The following is a 22924-nucleotide window of genomic DNA, read 5'->3' as shown; positions in this document are numbered from 1 at the left end:
GAATGGTACCATAGGAAGACATATACGTATGCTCTCAGTTTATGATATAGACTTTTGTTATCTCTTGCTTTGCTTTGAAAAATCTGCCTAGAGATTCATCTATTTAAATATCTCATGGGTGTTGGGCTGCTTTTTCAAAATAGAGGCAAAATTATAATGTGAATTGCTTGGTGTTTTATTTCAGTTCATACCTTAAGATGCAAAGTCCTGATAAAGTGGTTTTTTAAAATTAATTAATTTATTTTTATTCAAGTATAGTTGATGTATAGTATTATAGAAGTTACAGGTATACAATATAGTATTTCACAATTTTTAATGTTTATGTTCCATTTATACTTATAAAATATTGGCTATATTGCCAGTTGTACAATATATCCTTATAACTTATTTTATACATAGTAGTTTGTACCTCTTACCCCCCCTACCCAATATCGCCCCTCCCCCATCCCTTCCCACTGGCAGCCGCTGGTTTTTTCTCTGCATCTGTGAGTCTACATCCTTCTGACAAAGTGTTTTTCTGTGTTTTGTTGTTGTTTTTACAGGAATCACAAAACAATTATTTCCCAACACAGATGATGTTTCAATTAGGAGAATGATAGGGCAAAAGCTAAACAACTGTACCAAGAAGCCATATTTGAGCAAAAATCTGAACTCTCAGGATATTAACTAGATCCTTTTGGTAAGTCTTGTAAATCTTCACAATCCTTTCAATGTAGCAAGAAGACACAGTACTTGTATCTATGGAATAGCATTTCCCAAACACTCTACTAGAGGAGACTAGAGGCCTGTGAGATGCTAATGAGTATTCCTGGGGGTGAAGGTAGGGACGGGGATGGGGATTTAAACTTGGGAAATGCTGAGTCAGTTACACGGATTCTCCTTTCCCAGAGCCTCTCAAATATTTTGATGCCCTTTAAATATGCCCAAGTGCACCAGAAATCTCTAAGAAGGGCATATAGTGTAGAGTGTTTTCCAAATGTGTTTCACTAAGGAGCTTTTCTTTCTCTTCACACAACACATGTTAACTTGTGGGGAGGGGTAGAAAGCAGCCAAAGGAGGGACATGTGGCAATTTAGGAAGTGCTTCTCTAGAATAAGGGAAATACAGACCTTTAGGAGGTCTCTGAGGTACATTAGTGCACTCTACCATCCCCATCCTGCTTCTCAATGTCTTTAAATCTTTAAGTCAGTTGTTATAGTTTGTATTTGTTTGATAAGGATTTTTACCAATATGTTTGTATTAAAATACTAAAAGGAAGAAATATTTGTTTGCAGCGAGTTCTAAAGAAAATACACTTTATGGTCAGGCCCTGCCCTAGGCAAGCCTGTGATGAGGAACTTTGTGTTTGCTTTAGCAACTCAAAGTCCTGGCCATTCCACCTGTCCCCACCCTTCCTCTCCATTATTTTGATGGAAAATATATGACAAATATGCATTGTTGCGCTATTAATATTTTAATTGATAAACAGACGTATATGATAAACACATGAGGGCAGGTTTTCCTTCCATTTTCTTTACTTCTATCTTTGATTTCCATTTTGCCTGCTCTTCGCCTGAGACCATGTCACTTGTCTTTTTCTTCTGACGATGTTTTAAATAGGATATGGACCCACCCCACCCCCACCCACTGTTTTAACTACTGCCCCATCCTCCTTGAGGGTCCCTTAGTATGTTACTATTCAATTAAGGCTACCTCTGCTGAGGGTCAATAATAGTCTCTCTTCCTTAAAAAGAACAAAACAAAATAACCAAAAAACCTACTTATAACAGCTGAAGGGGAATTCTTTCTCTTGGCTCATGCATACTGGTACACAGACCTGAAGATTTATAAAAGATAAACATATTTGTATCCTTTTTCTCCCCAAGGGATTAAAAATTTCAGTAGATGGTGAATCTCACAACTTGCCAGTTAAGAGATAATTGCTTAAATGAGCCCTTAGAACTTCTCTTTTGTTTTGTTTTTTTAATTGAAGTATAGTTGATTTACAATGTTGTGTTAATTTCTACTATACAGCAAAGTGATTCAATTATACATACATAAAAATTCTTTTTCATATTCATTTCCATTATGGTTTATCACAGTATATTGAATATATAGAACTTCTCAGTTTGATGTCAGGCTATCCAGTTGTCCTGGTGTATCATGGCCAAGTTCCCTGTTTAAATGCCATGTAACCAGACCTCCAGGTCATAGGGCTGTCTTCTGGAGCACATTGTATTTCAGAGCTCTGCAAAGCATTTTAATATCCTAACCTCTGCCTTTTTTATATCCCAGGCTGATGAGGGTAGGCATGAAATTCATCTCTGATAAGTCAGCAGAGTATTGAAGAAATTGAAGTTAAAAAGTTTTTATATCAATTTTGCTTGTACCAGCCAGTCGCAGTGTTATCAAATCACCTGGCGATAGCATTAATTAAAATTGAAAAAAGGTAGGGCTTCCCTGGTGGCAGTGGTTGAGAGTCCACCTGCCGATGCAGGGGACACGGATTCGTGCCCCGGTCTGGGAAGATCCCACATGCCGCGGAGCGGCTAGGCCTGTGAGTCATGGCCGCTGAGCCCGCGCGTCCGGAGCCTGTGCTCCACAACGGGAGAGGCCACAGCAGTGAGAGGCCCGTGTACCGAAAAATTGAAAAAAGGGAGAAATCTTTTGTTATGAACACTATATGTTCTAGCGCCTTCTGCGCCTGAGCTTGGTTGTCAAGATAGATCCTTGGAATAGAAATGCATATATTTTGAGTCAGAAGTAGAGATTAACGCTAGAATGGAATTTTTTTTTCAACCAGCAGATATCTTTCATTTGAAGTATAGCTCAATCCACATTATTTCAAAAGGACTGAGAAAATACACTGGGAGAGACAGGGTCACAGAAAACCTAATTCAGCCATGCTTGGTGAATGAGTCAGATATAGCACCACCTGGTGGAATGCTGCTATACTTTTCTCTTCTTGCTCATTTAACTAATAGGAGCCTAAAGTGAACACATTTATTCAGGCAAACCATACCCTTCCTCCCCCTGCCCTCAAAAGTATTTGGAAAAACAACTGTCCTCCCATTACTATACGCAAGGCAATAGGTACTGTGAAACCATGTAGATTTCTACAAATTCCAATACATCCAGGAAGCCCAGCAACCCCACCAGGGGCCCTGGTAGACTGTGCCCTCCACTCAGGACTGAGCTCGAAGTTGCCACTGGCTTGCATTTGAAAGGACAACCATTTCCCTGCTAAGATTCATTTTTGTGAAAGCAAGAGCTAAATCCCATCCTGCCTCCTTTGTCATCTATTTGTTCTCACTCCTGTGACTGCCCTCAACTTGCTAGCAGCTCGCACTCTGCCTAGAGCTTGATGTTGCCAATCTTTCTGACCTTTCTCCATTTTTTGTTTTCTTATGAGAGCTAAAGAAAATTTTATTTATAAGAATTACAGAATATTAGAAGATCACCTCTATAACATCCCACTAAGTGTTCTAACAGGCTTCTCCTGAAATGTCCAAAGCTGTCCCAGTTTACATAATCTCTACCCATAATATTACATACGCATAACTTAAAGGTGATCTAATACAGCAGTGCTCAAACAAAGTGGGAGGGATTTTGTCCCCTGCCCCTGAAAGAGGGGGTTTGAAAACACAGATATTTTGGGTTGTCACAACTGGGCGATACTACTGGCATCTAGTGGACAGGAGCCCAGAACACTGCTATACATCCTACCATATATAGGACAGCCCCCACAACAAAATAATTACCCAGTTCAAATGTCAGTTCTGTCAAAGTTTAGAAATCCTGATCTAAATGATTTCCTGGTCACCAAGATGGCAGGGTAGGAAGACCCTGAGCTCACCTCCTCCCACGGGGCACACCAAAACTACAATTGTTTACAGAGCAACTGTCTATGAGAACAACCTGAAGACTAGCAGAAAAGACCTTCTACAACTAAGGATATAATGAAGGAACCAGAACAAGAAGGGTAGGAGTGGCGGAGTTGTGGTACAGTCAAGACCCACATCCCCGGGTAGGTGACCCACAAAGAGGAGGATAATCACAATTGCAGAGGTTCTTCCCAAGGAGTGAGGCGTCCAAGACCCATTTTAAGCTTCCCAACCCTAGGGTCCTGCACCAGGAAGGTAAGCTCCCGGAACATCTAGCTCTGAAATCAGGGCTTGCGTTCAGGAGAGCCAGAGGGCTGTAGGAATTAGAGACTCCATTCTTGAAGGGCAGGTACAGAATCTTAGATGCTCCAAGTCCCAGCTCAGAGGCAACAATCTGAAAGAAGCCTGGGTCAGACTCACTTGCTGACCTTGGACAGCCTCCAGGATAGGCAGGAGGCAACTGGAACTCCCCTGGAGATATAGACACTGGCAGCAGCCACTTTTGGGAGCTCATTCTACCATGAGGACACTGGTACTGGTAAGCACCATTTTGGAGTCCTCCCTCTAGCCAATTAGTGCTGGGGCTTACCTGCCCACCAGCCAGTCACCCCTAGTCCTGGGACACCCTCAGGTTGAACAGGGGCCTGGCCCCACCCAATAGCAGGCCAGAACCCGCACTGGGAGCCCCAAGCCCCACAGCCAGCATGCCAGGTCCCTGCACCACACACCAGTGGGCTGGCACAAGCCCCAGGACCCACTGGGCCTTGCAGCCAGCTGACCTGGGACACCCTGGGCCTGCAGCCAGAATTGCCAGGACCCTGCCTCACCCAACAGTGGGCCAGCACCATCCCCAGGACTCCCCAGGCCATGCAGCCAGCTGTGCCAGGATGTGGCCCCACCCACCAACAGCTGGTAGCTTCTGTAGGAGGTAGGGATTGGCAGCCAACTGGACCAGAGGCCAGTCCTGTGTACGAGGGCACCCACAGTAGTCAGCCCCAACACAGCAGAGGGCCCACTCAGCCCACATGGGGGCATCCCTATAGCATATAGTTCTGGTGACCAGAGGGGAGTGTGCTGCTGGGCCCCACAGAATGACTCCTACAAAGGGCCACTTCTCCAAGATCATGAAATGTAACCAACCTACCATTAGGTTACATACCATACAAATAACAAAGAGAATTAGGCAAAATGAGGTGACAAAGGAAGAAACAAGATAAAACACCCAAAGAAGAACTAAGTGAAGTGGAGATAAGCAATATACCTGATAAAGAGTTCAAGGTAATCATCATAAAGATGCTCAACAAACTTGGGAGAAGAATGGATGAACACAGTGAGAAGTTTAACAAAGACATAGAAAATATAAAGAAGAACCAAACAGAGCTGAAGAATAAAATAACTTAAATGAAAAATACACTAGAAGGAATCAACAGTACAGCAAACTGAAAGACAGAGAGGTGGAAATCACCCAAGCTGAAGAGAAAAAAAAAAAGGAATAAAAAAAAAATGAGGACAGTTTAAAAGACTTCTGAGACAACATTAAACATACTAACATTCACATTGTTGGGGTCCCAGAAGGAGAAGAGAGAGAGAAAGAGGGAGAGAACTTTTTTGAAGCAATAATAACTGAAAATTTCCCTAATCTAGGAAAGGAAACAGACTTCCATGTCCAGGTAGCATAGAAAGTCCCAAACAAGATGACCCCAAACAGGTCCACACCAGGACACATTATAACTGAAATGACAAAAGTTAAAGATAAGGAGAGAATCTTAAAAGCAGCTACGGAAAACTAACTAGTTGTACACAAGGGAACTTCCATAACACTGTCAGCCAACTTTTCAGCAGAAACTTTGCAGGCCAGAAGGGAGTGGCATGATATAGTCAAAGTGATGAAAAGAGAAACCTGAATCAAGAATACTCCACTCAGCAAGGCTTTCATTGAGATTTGAAGGAGAGATAAAGAGTTTCCCAGACAATCAAAATCTAAAAAAGTTTAGCACCACTAAACTGCACTAACATTTACAAGAAATGTTAAAGGGACTTCTCTAAGTGTAAAAGAAAGACCACAACTAGAAATATAAAATTACAAAAGGAAAAAATCTCACTGGTAAGGGCAAACATACAGTAAAGGTAGTATATCCACCACTTACAAAGCTAGTAGGAAAGTTAAAGGACAAAATCATCTATATCCACAATAAGTAGTTAAGGGGTACACAAAACAAAAAGATGTAAATATGATGTCAGAAACATGACACATGCTGGGGAGGAAGTAAAAATGCAGGGTTGTTAGAATGTGTTTGAACTTCAGAGACTATCAACTTAAAATAATCACATGTATATATACAATATATAAACCTCATGGTAACTAAAAGCAAAAATCTATAATATATACACACACAAAAAAGAGAAAGGAATCCAAATGTAACTCTAAAGAGAGTCAGCAAATCACATGGGAAGAGAGGCAAAAGAAGAGCAAAGAAAAGAACAGAAAAAGAAAAAAAAGGAAGAATGAAGGAAACTATCAACAAAAAGGCAGCCTAATGAATGGGAGAAGAATATTTGTAAATGACATACTCAATAAGGAGTTAATATCCAAAATATATAGAGAACTCATACAATCAAACAGTAAAAAACACACAACCCAATTAAAAAGTGGGTAGAGCATGATACTATACATAGGGAATCCTAAAGATGCTACCAGAAAACTACTAGAGCTAATCAATGAATTTGGTAAAGTAGCAGAATACAAAATTAATGCACAGAAATCTCTTCCATTCCTATACACTAATGATGAAAAATCTGAAAGAGAAATCAAGGAAACACTCCCACTTACCAATGCAACAAAAAGAATAAAATACCAAGGAATAAACCTACCTAAGGAGACAAAAGACCTGTATGCAGAAAACTATAAGACACTGATGAAAGAAATTAAAGATGATACAAATAGATGGAGAGATATACCATGTTCCTGTACTGGAAGAATCAACACTATGAAAATGACCATACTACCCAAAGCAACCTACAGATTCAATGCAATCCCTATGAAACTACCAATGGCATTTTTCACAGAACAAAAAATTTCACAATTTGTATGGAAACACAAAAGACGCTGAATAGCCAAAGCAATCTTGAGAAAGAAAAATGGAGCTGGAGGAATCAGGCTCCTGGACTTCAGACTATACTACAAAGCTACAATAGTCAAGGCAGTATGGTACTGGCACAAAAACAGAAATATAGATCAATGGAACAGGATAGCAAGCCCAGAGATAAGCCCACACACATATGGTCACCTTATTTTTGATGAAGGAGGCAAGAATATACAATGGAGAAAAGACAGCCTGTTCAATAAGTGGTGCTGGGAAAACTGGACAGCTACATGTAAAACAATGAAATTAGAACACTCCCTAACACCATACACAAAAATAAACTCAAAATGGATTAAAGACCTAAATGTAAGGCCAGACACTATCAAACTCTACAGAGGAAAACATAGGCAGAACACTCTATGACATACATCATAGCAAGATCCTTTTTGACCCACCTCCTAGAGAAATGGAAATAAAAACAAAAATAAACAAATGGGACCTAGTGAAACTTAAAAGCTTTTGCACAGCAAAAGGAAACCATAAACAAGACCAAAAGACAACCCTCAGAATGGGAGAATATATTTGCAAATGAAGCAACTGACAAAGGATTAATCTCTAAAATTTATAAGCAGCTCATGCAGCTCAATATCAAAGAAACAAACAACCCAATCCAAAAATGGGCAGAAGACCTAAATAGACATTTCTCAAAAGAAGACATACAGATTGCCAACAAACACATGAAAGAATGCTCAACATCACTAATCATTAGAGAAATGCAAATCAAAACTATAATGAGGTATCACCTCACACCAGTCAGAATGGCCATCATCAAAAAATCTACAAACAATAAATGCTAGAGAGGGTGTGGGGAAAAGGAAACCCTCTTACACTGTTGGTGGGAATGTAAATTGATACAGCCACTATGGAGAACAGTATGGAGGTTCCTTAAAAAACTAAAATTAGAACTACCATAGGACCCAGCAATCTCACTACTGGGCATATACCCTGAGAAAACCATAATTCAAAAGAATCATGTACCGCAATGTTCATTGCAGCTCTACTTACAATAGCCAGAACATGGAAGCAACCTAAGTGTCCATCGACAGATGAATGGATAAAGATGTGGCACATATATACAATGGAATATTACTCAGCCATAAAAAGAAATGAAATTGAGTTATTTGTAGTGAGGTGGATGGACCCAGAGTCTGTCATACAGAGTGAAGTAAGTCAGAAAGAGGAAAAAAAATACCATATGCTAACACATATATATGGAATCTAAAAAAAAAAAAGGTTCTGATGAACCTAGGGGCAGGACAGGAATAAAGATGCAGATGTAGAGGACGGACCTGAGGACACGGGAAGGGGAAGGGGAAGTTGGGACGAAGTGAGAGAGTGGCATGGACATATACACACTACCAAATGTAAAACAGGTAGCTAGTGGGAAGCAGCCACATAGCACAGGGAGATCAGCTCGGTGCTTTGTGACCACCTAGAGGGGTGGGATAGGGTGGATGGGAGGGAGATGCAAGAGGGAGGAGATATGGGGATATATGTATATGTATAGCTGATTCACTTTGTTATAAAGCAGAAACTAACACACCATTGTAAAGCAATTATACTCCAATAAAGATGTTTAAAAAAAATGGGTAGAGGACCTGAACACACATTTTTCCAAAGAAGACATACAGATGGCCAACAGGCACATGAAAAGATGCTCAACATCACTAATCATCAGGGAAACTCAAATCAAAACCACAATGAGCGATAACCTCACACCTACCAGAATAGCTGTTATCAAAAAGACAACAAATAACAAATTGTGGAGAAAAGGGAACCATCATACACTGTCAGTAGGAATGTAAATTGGTACAACCACTATGCAAAACAGTAAGGAGAGTCCTGAAATAATTAAAAATAGAACTACCATAAAATCCAGCAATTCAACTTCTGGATATTTTTCCAAAGAAAACAAAAACACTATTTTGAAAGGATATATGCACCCCTTATGTTAATTGCAGCATTATTTATAATAGCCAATATATGGAAGCACCCCAAGTGTCCATTGATAGATGAATGGATAAAGAAGATATATATATGACAGAGGCAAGGCAGATTTGGGAGATTTCCTGATACTTAAACAATCAATAAGTGTTACCAAAGAGTGACAAACAGAATTGTTGATAATATTTTAAGATGCGTATGTGGGGATCATTAATTTTCCTTTGTGTGTTTGAGTTTTTTAAAAGTCTTGTGAGATAAAAATATATGTTAAATATTTTAGTTGTTATCTATGCTGGAATTCTTCTGAATAGATCATAAAATAATTCCTAAGTCACCTCAACAATAATTGTTCTTATTAACAATTTTGTATTTTTAAGCAAAAATTTGTAGTTGACACAAAGATAAATAACTCATACTGTTATTATAACATATTATTGTAACCTAAAAACTGTTAAAAATACTATAAGAACTCTAACATAAATTTGCTCTGTTTTTTTTTTTACTTGCTTTTTATAGGTATTATAGTTACCTGAAACAAAAGAATCTTCAGTAGTAAATCTAACATTGGATTTTGCTGGAGACTCTGCAGCCTCCCTGGCAGTGAGCACAGGGACAGGTGCAGTGAGTGACAGGCTGGGAGAAACCTGCAACATTGTTGGGCCGCCCTGATGGAGCACAAGCTTGTGAAGAAGCTGCATGTAGATTTTACCCTCAGTACCAGTGAGGCATCAAACCAGAGAATTTCTAGCAGGCCCATGAGCATGCAATATGGTTTCTTGGAAATATGCACTTTCCCACCCCAAAGTGGTCCTTTGTACAGCTAAACTAACAGGACAATCAGAGCTCTTATCCTAGCAACAAAAACTTTAACCCCTAAGATTCATCATTGTCCTAATCAATCCCTGTACGTTTATTATTACCAATGACTCTCCATTTTAGCTTTTGGATCTTTAGTATAAGCACATGTTTGGAAAAGTAAACAGTGAAATAATCAATGTTCACAAACATGACAGCAGCAAAATCAGCCTAAAATCTGATAATCATATCTAATGAAGTAACAGAGTTTTGGCAATAAGATTACAGGATTATTCTGTTACATAAAATTGTATAAAATAAGAATCTGAAAAAATGAGAACAGCAAGACCTTTTTATTTGAATATTAAACTATTCCACTGTGCTCCTGAAAAAGAAATAAACCCAAGTTTTAGTGATTGCTAAAATAATGCATCAACTTTTTAAAAAATCTTTTTTCATGTTTGTTTGTTTACATGCTTCTTTTTATTGCCCAAAGTATATTAAATATGCATGTGTAATACAAAACATCACACTGCTACATTGCTTAGTTTTAACTGATTTGTTTTCATAGTATCAGAATAGAAAATAATTGAAAACAAAATCATATGGGTTTAGTAATCACACATATATACAAATACCATTTTGTAAATGAATAAAAGATAAAACATTCTTTATCAACAGGCCTCTCGTTTGATATCAGGTTGTCACACGTGACAACTGTACAATGTCAAGCCATGCTTCTTCAGTGCACAAGGCCATGTTCAAACTTGGAAAGGAGGATGATTATGATGGTTAAAAAGTCCAGCACTGTGGACCCAGGAACATTCCATAAATGTTGCTTGATAACAATGTGGTTGTACAAAATAAATATTCTTAAGGAAATAACTTATGTTAACATTTGCTACTTTTACTTAAATATAAATAAATCCCATTGAAAACATAAAAAGTATTTGCTTTTTTCTTATTAATGTATAAAATCCAGGGAGAATATCATTTTCTAGGCTGATGGCTTCTTTACATAATACAGGGGTGCCTGTATCTTTTCGAATTAGAGTTTTGTCTGGGTATATGCCCAGGAGTGGAATTGCTGGATCCTACGGCAACTGTATTTTTAGTTTTTTAAGGAACCTCCATACTGTTCTCCATAATGGCTGCACCCATTTACATCCCCACCAACAGTGTAGGAGGGTTCCCTTTTCTCCACACACTCTCCAGCATTTATTATTTGTAGACTTATTAAAAAGATTTTAAAAAACCCTAAAAATATAAAAATAAAAAGCTTCATATATTGAACGAATATGCTTGTCAAATAAGAGCTGAGGTGAATTTTTTTTAATTCAGTATCTGCAACGTCATTGTCTGCTCTCTGGGTTTCAATTTTGTGGTCACCTGATAGACCATCCACTGGAAGTGTATGTCCATGTTCATTCTGTGGGCTCTGGTCATTGTGAGGTGGAGCCTGGGCAGGGCTAATCATCCTGGGGGTCAATAACAAATATCAGTGCTCCTGTTCCCTGGTTATAGTCAAATACAGGGTCAAAAAGTCAACGTGTCTCAGGAAGTCCCAAATCTGAAAATTAACAAAGCAGTTAAAACCTACAGCTAACATTATACTTCATGATGGAAGACTGAATACTTTCCCTTTAAAGTCAGAAACAAGTCAAGAATGTTCATTCTCACCACATATAGTCAAGATTATTTTGGAGCTTCTAACTAGTTCAATAAACCAAGGAAAGAAATAAAAGGTATGCAGGGGACTTGCTTGGTGGTGCAGTGGGTGACTTCACACTCCAAATGCAGGGGGCCTGGGTTTGATCCCTGGTCAGGGAACTAGATCCCACATGCATGCCACAACTAAGGAGCCCATGAGCCACAATTAAGGAGCCCACAAGCCACAACGAAGGAGCCTGCGAGCCACAACTAAGACTTGGTGCAACCAAAAAAAAGAGTCAGTGGAATGTGCAAAGTCTTTAAAAATAAATAAATAAAAAGTATTCAGATTGGAAAAGAAGCAGAAAAACTGTCTTTATTCATAGACAACAAGTTTATCTATGCAGATGATCTAAGGGAATCTCCAAAAAGGTACTAGAACTAAAGAGTAAAAAAAGTGTAAAAAAAAAAAAAAGAACTAAAAAATGAATTCAGCAAAGTTGCAAGATACAAGATCAATTTACAGAAATCATTGTATTTCAGCTGTCGGGTCAGCAAGATGGCAGAATAGGAGTTTTCTACCATCATCTTCATCCATGGATGAGACTATCTTTGTGGGAGCCCAGGGGTCCAGCAGAGAGGTTCCAGCACACCATTGAACAAAAAAATCCAAGAATAGATGGACTGAAGATGGTAAGAACAGTTTCACTTTACCCACATCACCACCCCCCCAAGGTGGCACAGCTTAGTACCAAGAGAAACCCCCTTGGACCATAATTTCTCCCATGGGGGTAAGTGAGAGGTAGTGAATGACCTGGTCCACCCAAGCCATGCTGAACGCTGCCTAAGAGGCCCACTTCTTTCTTTCTTGCTTACCCAGAATCCCGAGGTATTTGACATGGCTAGATAGGGGAGAGGCTGGGTGCAGGGAAGAGAGATGGGAATTACAGAAACCAGGACCCAGACTCAACAAAGGATCCTACTGACTGACAGACTCCACCAGGAGGCCTGCCCACCAGCCCGCTGGGACACCTGACATGCAGACCCCCACAAATAGGACACCCCCACTGGTCTGTTCATAGATTGTAAGAATAATATTGTTAAAATGTCCTTAAATGATCTACAGATTCAATTATAATCTCTATCAAAATCCCAATGGCATTTTTATGAAATAGAACAAACAATCCTAAAATTCCTATGGAACCACAAAAGCCACTGAATAGCCAAAGAAATCTTGAGAAAGAAGAACAAAAGCTGAAGACATCACAATTCCTGATTTAAAGTTATATTACAAAGCTATAGTAATCAAAACAATATAGTACTGGCATAAAAACAGACACATAGACCAACAGAACAGTATTGAAAGCCTAGAAATAAAACCACCCATATATCAACAACTAATCTTTGACACAGGCATCAAGAACACACAATGGGGAAAGAATAGTCTCTTCAATATATGGTGTTGGGAAAACAGGATATTCACATGCAAAAAATAAAATTGGACCCTTATCTTACTGTATACACAAAAATTAACTGAAACTAAATTAAAGACTTAAATGTAAATCCTGAAACTGAAAAACTAATACAAGAAAATGTAGGGGAAAAGCTCATTGACATTGGTCTTGGCAATGATATTTTTGGATATGACACCAAAAGCACAGACAACAAAAGCAAAAATAAACAAGTGAACTGCATCAAACTAAAAAGTTTCTGCCACAGCAAAGGAAACTATCAACAAAACAAAAAGGCAACCTACAGAAGGGAAGAAAATGTTTGTAAACCATAAACCAAATCTCTTTAAAGAGAGATTAACATACAAATATATAAGGAACTCATACAACTCAATAGCACAAAACCAAATAATCTAAAAATGAGCAAAGGACCTGACCTTATTTTTCCAAAGAAAACATACAAATGTATGGCCAACAGTTATATGAAAAGGTGCTTAATGTCATTAATCATCAGGGAAATGCAAAGCAAAACCACAGTGAAATATCACCTCACCCCTGTTAAGATGGCTATTATAAAAAAGATAAGAAATAATAGGGGCTGGCAAGTATGCGGAGAAAAGGGAACCCTTGTGCACTTTTGGTGGGAATGTAAATTGATACAGTCACTGTGGAAAATAGTATGGAGATTCCTCAAAAAATTAAAAATAGAACTACCGTATGATCTAGCATATATCTTCTGGGTATATATGCAAAGGAAATAAAATCTGTATCTCAAAGAGATATATGCACTCCAGTGTTCATTGCACCATTATTATGATAACCAAGACATGGAAACAACCTAAATGTCTGTTGACAGATGACTGGATAAAGACAATATGGTACACATACACAGTGGAATACTCTTCCACCTTAGAAAAGAAGGAAATCCTGCCATTTACAGCAATGTGGATGAACGTGGAGGACATTATGCTAAGTGAAATAAGCCAAACACATAAGGATAAATACCACATGATCTCATGTGTGGAATCTAAAAAAGATGAACTCGTTGAAACAGAGAGCAGAATGGTGGCTACCATGGGCTGTGGGGGTGGGGGAAATGAGGAGATGTTGGTCCAAGGGTACAAACTTCCAGTTATACGATGAGTAAGTTCTGGAGACCTAACAGATAGCATGGTGACTATAGTTAACAATAATGTATTGTATACTTGAAATTTGCTAAGAGAGTAGATCTTAAGTGTTCTCACCATGCACACACCCAAAATGGTAACTCTGTGAGTTGACAGATATCTTAATTAGTTTGATTGTGGTAATCTTTTCACAATGTGTAATAATATTGAAACATTATGTGGCACATCTAAATGTATACAATTTTTATTTGTCAATTATATTTCAATAAAGCTAGAGAAAAATCTGTTTTATTTCTGTAATAATAATGAACAATCAGAAATTGAAATTTGAGAAATCATACCAATTACAATACCATCAAAAAATATGAAATACTTAGCAATTAATCTGACAAGATATATAAGATAACAAGATACAAAATACAAGATACAAGATAACATCTGACAGTGAAAACTACAAAACGTTGTTGAGATAAGTTAAACACCTACAACAATTAGATAAACAAGAAGATAAAGCTGAAAGACTAACACTATTTGATTTCAAGACTTATTGCAAAACTACAGTAATGAAGATGGTGTGGTACTGGTGTCAAGATAGATAAATTCATCAGTAGAATATAACTGAAAGTTCAGAAACAGACCCACATGAATATGGGCAAATGGTATTTGACAAAGGTGCAAAGGCAATTCAAATGAAAACTATTCTTTTCAGCAGCTGGTCCTGGAACAATGGTATATACATATGCATACCTCACATCATATACAAAAATGAATTCTAAATGGACCACAGACCTAAAATTAAAACCTAATTTTAAAACTTTCAGAAGAAAACAAAGAAGAATATTTGTAATCTTGCTTAGATACACCACCACCAAAAAAAAAAAATTGATAAATTAGACTTCATCAAATGTAAGAACTTCCCTTTGAAAGACAATTTTAAGAAAATGGAAAGAAAAGCCATAGACTGGGAGAAAATATTTGCAAATCACATATCTGTTAAGGACTTGTACCCAGAATAAATAAAGTTTTCAAAATTCGATAAGAAAATAAATAACTCATTTAAATAACAGACAGACGGTCTTAACAGACACTACCAGTGAAGACATACCGATGGCAAAGGAACACATAAAAAGATGCTCAACATTATTACGTTATTAGTCATTAGGTTAATGCAAATTAAGATTACAATGCAAGGGACTTCCCTGGTGGTGCAGTGAATAAGAGACTCCGTGCTCCGAATGCAGGGGGCCTGGGTTCGATCCCTGGTCAGGGAACTAGATCCCACATGCATGCCACAACTAAGGAGCCCTGAAGCTGCAACTAAGGAACCCACCTGCCGCAACTAAGACCTGGTACAACCAAATAAATAGATACATATTTTTTAAAAATATCACAATGCAGGGCTTCCCTGGTGGCGCAGTGGTTGAGAGTCTGCCTGCCGATGCAGGGGACGCGGGTTCGTGCCCCGGTCCACGAGGATCCCACATGCCGCGGAGCAGCTGGGCCCGTGAGCCATGGCCACTGGGCCTGCGCGTCCGGAGCCTGTGCTCCGCAACGGGAGAGGCCACAAGAGTGAGAGGCCCGCGTACCACCAAAAAAAAAAAAAAAAATCACAATGCAATATCACTACATACCTATTAGAATATCTTAAATGGAAAAGACCATCCCCTCAACAATTACCGAAATGAAGGGCATGAGCACATTTGGGCTCTAGGCACATACGTGCTGCTGTTTACCAAGAGCTTAACTGAAAAACTTCCAACGGCAACCTATGACAGTGCGTTTCTATTGAACTTTTACCAGCAGACTAGGAAAATTGTTTTTTTTTTTCGCGGTACGCGGGCCTCTCACTGTTGTGGCCTCTCCCGTTGTGGAGAACAGGCTCCGGACGCGCAGGCTCAGCGGCCATGGCTCACGGGCCCAGTTGCTCCGCGGCATGTGGGATCTTCCCGGACCGGGGCACGAACCCGTGTCCCCTGCATCGGCAGGCGGACTCTCAACCACTGTGCCCAGAGGGAAGCCCCTAGGAAAATCTTTTAAATGCAAACCTCTCCTAGACATTTAAGGGATTTGGAAATGGTTAATTTACCTGTGGCTTTTGGGGAGATCATCATGGTAGGTCCCTCCTGTTTGCAACTTTCTTTAACAAGCCCCAAATTTAGTTGGAACAAGTGCACTTTGTGAAAATGCAAAAACTATAACAGTCGTATCTAATACCACCTATGAACATAATGTCATGTGCTCATTTAGACTGGCAAAAACGGACCTCCGACGAGAAATTAAATGTCTCCTGGGCTTAAATATCACACACACATTAAAGTCAGCTTAAACATTAACAAGGGACAATATCTCTACCAAAGAAATACGGCACAAAGTCAAAGTGACTTTGATAACTACTGGTTTCTTATTTGCTCAATGAGAAACTTTGTACTCTAAAATCAGACTATGAGACACTTTGTTCTTTGAAAATGTATCAGTAAGAATGAAATGCCCCTCTCTTGGCTGGTCTCTTTGATATAGAGAACCAGCCTCATATCTCACACCTGGCACAGGGGTTCCTGGATACATCATTTAATATCTATCTTAATTTGTAGTTCCCAAGTTACCAAGACCTTTGCAGTCCAGACCTAATGTTGAACTCTTTACACGCGGCCCTATAATTGCTTTAGACCCTATCAGAACAGTTTCACTGACATTTCACCTACCTAAACCCTTCCTTAAAATGTCATAACTCCATTCCTTTGTCTCCTGAGGTTATTCCGCTGTATGGCCTCGCTCACTGCAGGCCAGGGTCAGAATCATAAAGGTGATTCTGTGGGAATACAGGTTCGTCGGACTACAGGTGATCTTAGGCTGATAGGGAAAGGAGAAAAAGCTTTACATGTCCTCAGATAATACCTGTTTTCACACATTTTATCTGTTCACAATCGTTCGTGTGTTTTTTAAAGAAAACGGTTGGTCACGATTTCACTAGTAAGCATTTTAACACCATTGATCTATTATATAAGCCACAATTTTGTTCTAAAACAGAAAACAGAGAAGTTGGGAGAGAAAGGTCACCCAATAATGACTCCACTTGAGCGGCAGAAGCTTCTCGAGGAGCGCATGCGCAGTAGCTCAGTCTTCCCGCGCCCCTCCGCGCGCGGAGCGGTCTCGGCGCGGCCGGAACTACAGTTCCCAGCGGCCCGCGCGGCGGGCGAGGGAATCCGGAACTCTGGGAGGGAGGCCAGGCCACACGGGCTTACTGGGCCGCTTCTCAGGGGAAGCGGTTTGCAGCCCTTTCTACCGCCGGTGGCGGAGGCGGCGGCGGGGAGATGGAAGACCCAGGGTCGGAGGTGAGTAGCGGGCTGGGCCCGGCCTTGTGCAGAGTCCGGGGGGTGCTGGGCTGTACCTGGGGTCTGGGGGGTTTAGGGGGCCTGGGGAGCTTAGGGGGTCTGGGGCCTAGGAGGCCAGGGGGTCTGGGGGCCTGGGTTGGGGGACTTGGGATCTGGGGCCTGGCGGACTAGGGGCCTGGGGGTCTGGAGGCCTAGAGTTTGGGGCCTAGAGTCTGGGGCCTGGGGACCTAGTGGGCCTGGGGGAGAGGGCCCCGCAGCAACAGTGGCCACCCGGCTCGGGGACCGCTGCTCGGCGCGGGCGCGGCGTGGATTCCGAGGCCGACTGCCTCTTGGGGGAGCGTGCTCCCTGCTCCTCGGAGAGAAGGGACGCGGAGGGGCCCCTGCGGTCCACGGACGCGAGCTCGGGCTCGCGGAGGCTGGGGCTCCGTTAGGTCTCCGCGAGAGCTTTCCTTCTTCGTTCCCTTAGGAAAAATCTTCTGTAAGTGCGGGGTTGTCTAGATAACCGTGTTTTGGCTTATTTTATAGATAATAGAATGTGTCCTTCCAGCTGGGCCTGAGGCGTCCGAGTCAACACCCGAGGAAAATGAAGATGACATTCAGTTTGTTAGTGTAAGTAGCGACGATATTCGGGTTTTTCCAAGTCAGAGACTATGCGTGATAAGCCGTGATGTGATTACCTCTCACCTGTTTGTTCTTCATGCAGCAAACGTGTGTGAATGTCTGATAGAGACTGTACGCTGTGGAGTAGGGCATAGGAGTAGGGAATTTGCCTGAAGAGGTGTCTGAGCAGCCCCAGTAGGCATCACAAAGCCTGTGGCCTGCGGTGCGTGTTGTACCCTGAATCTCGCCTCTCCCCCTGCACTTAGAGCCTTTCATGTACGCAGGGTTGTGGTCTCCTAAGAGTGTTTTGAAATGAGACAAGAGTAACTTCTAAAAGATAGCACACAGGTTAGGGAGAAGGGGCGGCTAGTGATGAGGAATGAGGTAGAAAACCAGAAGGGCTGCAGGAACTCAACTTCTGAGCCTGTGTGTCTCCATAACGTGAAGGCGGGTGGCTTGAAGACTTCACTAAGCTCCGAGCTCATCCTGTTACAGCACAGTCCAGCAGGCGAGGTTCACAATGAAGGGCCCGTATCACCAGGAGCATCCTGTATCTTTCTGTTTTTATTCCCTTCGGACAGTAGTTTTCAAGCATTAGTAAGTAGAAGTGTGTGGATTCCCGGGCCTCACTCCAGACCTATGGAATCAGAAATGGGAGGTGGGGCCCAGGAATCTTCATGTTGGTGCAGGGGTGTATGAAGCTGTGAACACACTTTATAAAATATTGGTTGCAAAAACTGAAGGGGGTGCTATGATACATTTGAGGATAATTTCCACCCCACACTGTTAAAGTTTTACAAAGGCTCTGCTTAAAGTAGTATCTTAGTTAGCTAGAGAATATTTCTACTGTGAAGGACTCTTTTTGAATATTGTAGTTAGTTGAGGTTTGCTGTTAAAGGTGTATAATCTTTTTTAAAGGTTTGCCTGTTTAATTTTTGTGTGTTTCTTAGTTACTGTAGGTTTATGGAAACCATGTAATTGACTTGTTTTTTTTTAATATTTTTTTTCAGTTTTTTTTGACATCTTTATTGGAGTATAATTGCTTTACAATGGTGTGTTAGTTTCTGCTTTATAACAAAGTGAATCAGCTATACATACACATATATCCCCATATCTCCTTCCTCTTGCAAATGACTTGTTTTTAAATCAAACAAAATTCCCTCCCTAAAGGTTGTGGTAACATTGTTTTTATGTTCTAGTAGGGTTATATAGAAATTCTTTAAAAGATCAAGATCATTTCCTTGACATTCTTCGCCACAATAATGCATGTGGTACTTTTTTCTTGACACTTGAACTTTTATAAATTTGGGGATACCAAGAAGGATTGTATGCTGACTTTGCCTCCCCATGTGGTGAGGAGTAAGTGATGTAGGTGTGGAAATTGAAGAGCCACGATGTCTGTTTTTGTACTGAAAAACATTTGGAAAGAGGATTGCAGGGGTCATTAGGAAAAATAATTTAGGTTCTTCCTGACCGTGGTATAAAGACAATGAATAGGATACGATGACCTTGATGGTGTTTTGTGCAGCTCTAGCTAGGCATGACACAAGTGTTTATGATTTGTGTGCCTTATTTTGAGAAACACAGTAGGATTCTACAAAATTAAGGTTGGAGAAATAAATGGGTGTAATTTTGTGTCATACTCTCAGGATTAAATGCATAATCATGTTATAAATTCTGACTGAGTTTATATTAATATTAGCTTGTGTTAAGGTGAGGTTTAGACATCTTAATTTAAATTTTATTTTAAATATAGAGAATTTTTTGTACCTTTGCATCCAGAGTAGTGTACATCCAGCTTGATAGAACCTCTTAGAAATAGCCTTGTTTACAATTAGAGGATTGAAGATTTGACAGCTCAATAAGAAATGAATTATATGCACTGAGTGGAATTGCAGTACGAAAAGAATCTAGTAAAAATATTCCTGTTGCATTTAAATGGTGCCATATAAAAATGATCATTTAATTCTCCTTTAAACTACATTCAGATCAGAATTTACTTCCTCTCACCCCATCCTATGCTGGGTTCCATCAGGATGTGTTTATTACTATGTTTCTTATAGTACCATCCAAAAAAGATGAAATGCTACTGGGTACAATGCTCTGCTTGAGGGTTCTCAGATACAAAAAAATTTTTGTGTTCTTTTTATATCTTTTATCAAGAATGTTACTACTTGATGTATTCTGGTTTGGATTCCTTAGTTTTTTCGTATAAATCTTATTTTCCAGCCTCAGTCTGCATTATGGCACAGCATCCTCTTTGTATGCTGCCATATACATAAGCCCCAAACTAAACACAATATGCTGAAAGAAAGGAATGATGAAAATTGGGGAGTACAGAAAGAGCTCTTATCTTTGGTGTAAATTTTCCTGAAGTGCAGTGTACATACAGAAGAGGGCACTTGCTCATTATTCTCCTTGCCCTCACTCTACTTTAGTATTAAATTACCATTTGTCTGCATTGGTTTTCTTCTTAACTGATCATCCCACATTTCATACACTCTTAATCTTCTTCTTCTTCTTTTTTTTTAAAAATAATTAGCAGTTCAAGTTTATTTTTTATTTTTTAAAATATTTATTTGGCTGTGCTGGGTCTTAGTTGCGTCATGCGGGATCTTCTTTGCAGCATGTGGGATCTTCGTTGTGGCCTGTGGGATCTTTTTTTTGTTGTGGCACACAGGATCTTTAGTTGAGGCACATGGGATCTTTAGTTATGGCATGTGGGATCTAGTTCCCTGACTAGGGATTGAACCTGGGCCCCTTACATTGGGAGCATGGAGTCTTAGGGAAGTCCTGTCTCCTAATCTTCTTGAAGCACAGCTTTAATGTGGTTCCTGTCTGAACACTACTAGTTGATTCCTTTGCCTGTAAAATAAAATCTAGGTTTTCAACTCGGGTATTTAAGGCCTGGTCTATGTTGAAGGTAGTATGTGTGTAAAGAAAAGATTGAAGAGATTTGATATTTGGTTGCGTAAGGGTATGGAGGATGAAGCAGAGATATCAAAGAACTCCATGCTTTTGAGCTTAGATATGTAAAAGATTATTGATAACCATCCCAGTTAAAAAATACTGTACCGTGATATCTGTGTCTTTTTAACATTATCCCTGGTCTATTTCCCGTTTCCAGAGGAGTACATGGCTTTTTTCCTCTATATAGATTTAGGCTCTTTTTGGGTTTTGTCGTCATTGCATATTGGTCTTCTCTGAATCTTTACCTCTGCTGGTTCTGTTTCTGATTATTTTGCACCACGGGTGAGGCCACCTCTTCACAGGAATTCTTGCTAATTCCAACCAAAAAACCCCTAGTGATTGTAAAGGCACATTTGGTTTGAATGATTGTTAATGACTTGTAAATTTGCTGACTTCCTTTTTAGGAGGGACCATCAAGACCTGTTCTTGAATACATTGATCTGATCTGTGGTGATGATAAAGAGCGTAGCACCTATCATAGTGATGTAAGTATATTATATTTGTGTTTCTTCAGTTGTGTCATTAAGTGCAGTATGTGCTGGAGGTGGCTTGAACTGGCTTGCAAGAATTGTTTGTTAAATTTGAGCTGATTGTTAAACATAGCCATTATTAAAAATTCAAGTATACCTCAGCCATAAGAAAGAATGAAATAATGCCATTTGCAGCAACATGGATAGACCTAGAGATTATCATACTAAGTGAAGTAAGTCAGAAGGAGAAAGACAAACACCATATGATACCACTTATATATGGAATCTAAAATATGATACAAATGGATTTATTTACAAAACAGAAACAGACTCACAGATATAGAAAACAAATTTATGGTTACCGAAGGGGAAAGATAGGGGAGGGATGAATTAGGAGTTAGGAATTTGCAGATACAAACTACTGTATATGAAGTGGATAAACAACAAGGTCCTACTGTATTTTGTAATAACCTATAATGAAAAAGAATGTGAAAAAGAATATATATAACTGAACCACTTTGCTGTACACCAGAAACTAACATAACGTTGTAAATCAACTATACATCAATTTAAAAATTGAAGTATATAAAAACTTAAAGGTAAATAGATTATCATGTTTAAGGTAATAGATGCTCAAAACTCTTCATACCCTAATATCTACACACTTGAGGTTATTTACATCTGTTGTACTGTGTGGTAGGAATATGGTATAACAATGTGCTCCTGAAGGAAGATGGAAGTGTTTACAGCAAGGTAATTGGCAAACGATTGTACAGAGCAGGGAGTGATTTATTATTTGTTGATTGTCTAAACTGAAGGAAGTGATGGATGAAATGTTAATGCAGATTAAGCCTAAAAACATGTCTCTAACTACTAGGCTCTATGCTATACAAAACATTGAGGAAATCTTGCAGTATTTGAAAACTCTTCATTGATTCAACAAAGATGTTGATGTTATCATTGATGAATGAGTGGAGTTCTGATATACATCTTTTTTTACATTTTTCTTAATAATGTAAATGAAAGTATCAACCACTCTTCACACTAGAACTATACTTGTAAATCATATGAGCAACTTTTCTGTTGAATTGGGTGATCATCAAAAGTTCAGTCAGATTTTGTGACATTATTATTGGCTATAGAATTTAAAAAACTGATAGTGCATTTTTCAAGAAATAGCAAGTCATATTGAAATTATAGGTATAAACTGAAAATCAAGGTAAGTATTCTAGTTTAAAATTAATTTCTAAAATTATATAAAGAAATCATTAACAGAAGTTTTTACATTAACCCTAAAAGTGTTACCGTGACTTTTACTTACATATGTAAAATTATTTTTCAGATTTTGTTCCCTAAAATGCCAAAACAACAGGGTGATTTATTGCATTTTTTAAATGCGAAGAAAGTGAAAACAGGCACAGAAAGTAACAATAGGAACAAAAACTATTGTGGATTGTCTAAGTCTAAGGAATCAAATTTCAAATATGTTGAACAACCAATCATTGAAGAAAAGCCATCATGTTCATCAAAGGAAGAAATGGATAATCTTGTGCTTTCAGATTGTTGGAATGAAAAACAA

General features: G+C 39.3%; 3 protein-coding genes across 9 annotated transcripts in view; 2 read left to right on the top strand and 1 right to left on the bottom strand.

Annotated features, from left to right (window-relative positions):
- Positions 1-2358, top strand: part of BEND6 (BEN domain containing 6) — a 28105-nt gene extending 25747 nt beyond the window's left edge. Inside the window, exon 5 of the mRNA XM_082847297.1 lies at positions 543-2358. Coding sequence (XP_082703423.1) covers positions 543-670 — 128 coding nt within the window. The 3' untranslated portion in view covers positions 671-2358. The remainder of the gene's footprint in view (positions 1-542) is intronic.
- Positions 1-16266, bottom strand: part of DST (dystonin) — a 558750-nt gene extending 542484 nt beyond the window's left edge. For all 7 annotated transcript variants that reach the window (XR_014326489.1, XM_082847286.1, XM_082847281.1 and 4 more), the window contains exon 1: positions 16060-16266. The gene's annotated coding sequence lies outside the window, so the exon portion shown is untranslated. The remainder of the gene's footprint in view (positions 1-16059) is intronic.
- Positions 16267-17196: 930 nt separating this feature from the next.
- LOC309966882 (E3 SUMO-protein ligase ZNF451) overlaps positions 17197-22924 on the top strand; it is a 121893-nt gene continuing 116165 nt past the window's right edge. Inside the window, exon 1 of the mRNA XM_082847278.1 lies at positions 17197-17305. Within this exon, the coding sequence (XP_082703404.1) occupies positions 17285-17305 (21 nt within the window). The 5' untranslated portion in view covers positions 17197-17284. The remainder of the gene's footprint in view (positions 17306-22924) is intronic.

This window comes from Leucopleurus acutus (genome assembly GCF_964270905.1).
Source record: "Leucopleurus acutus genome assembly, chromosome: 10".
Taxonomy (NCBI): Eukaryota; Metazoa; Chordata; class Mammalia; order Artiodactyla; family Delphinidae; genus Leucopleurus; species Leucopleurus acutus.
This window is presented reverse-complemented; position numbering and strand designations above follow the sequence as displayed.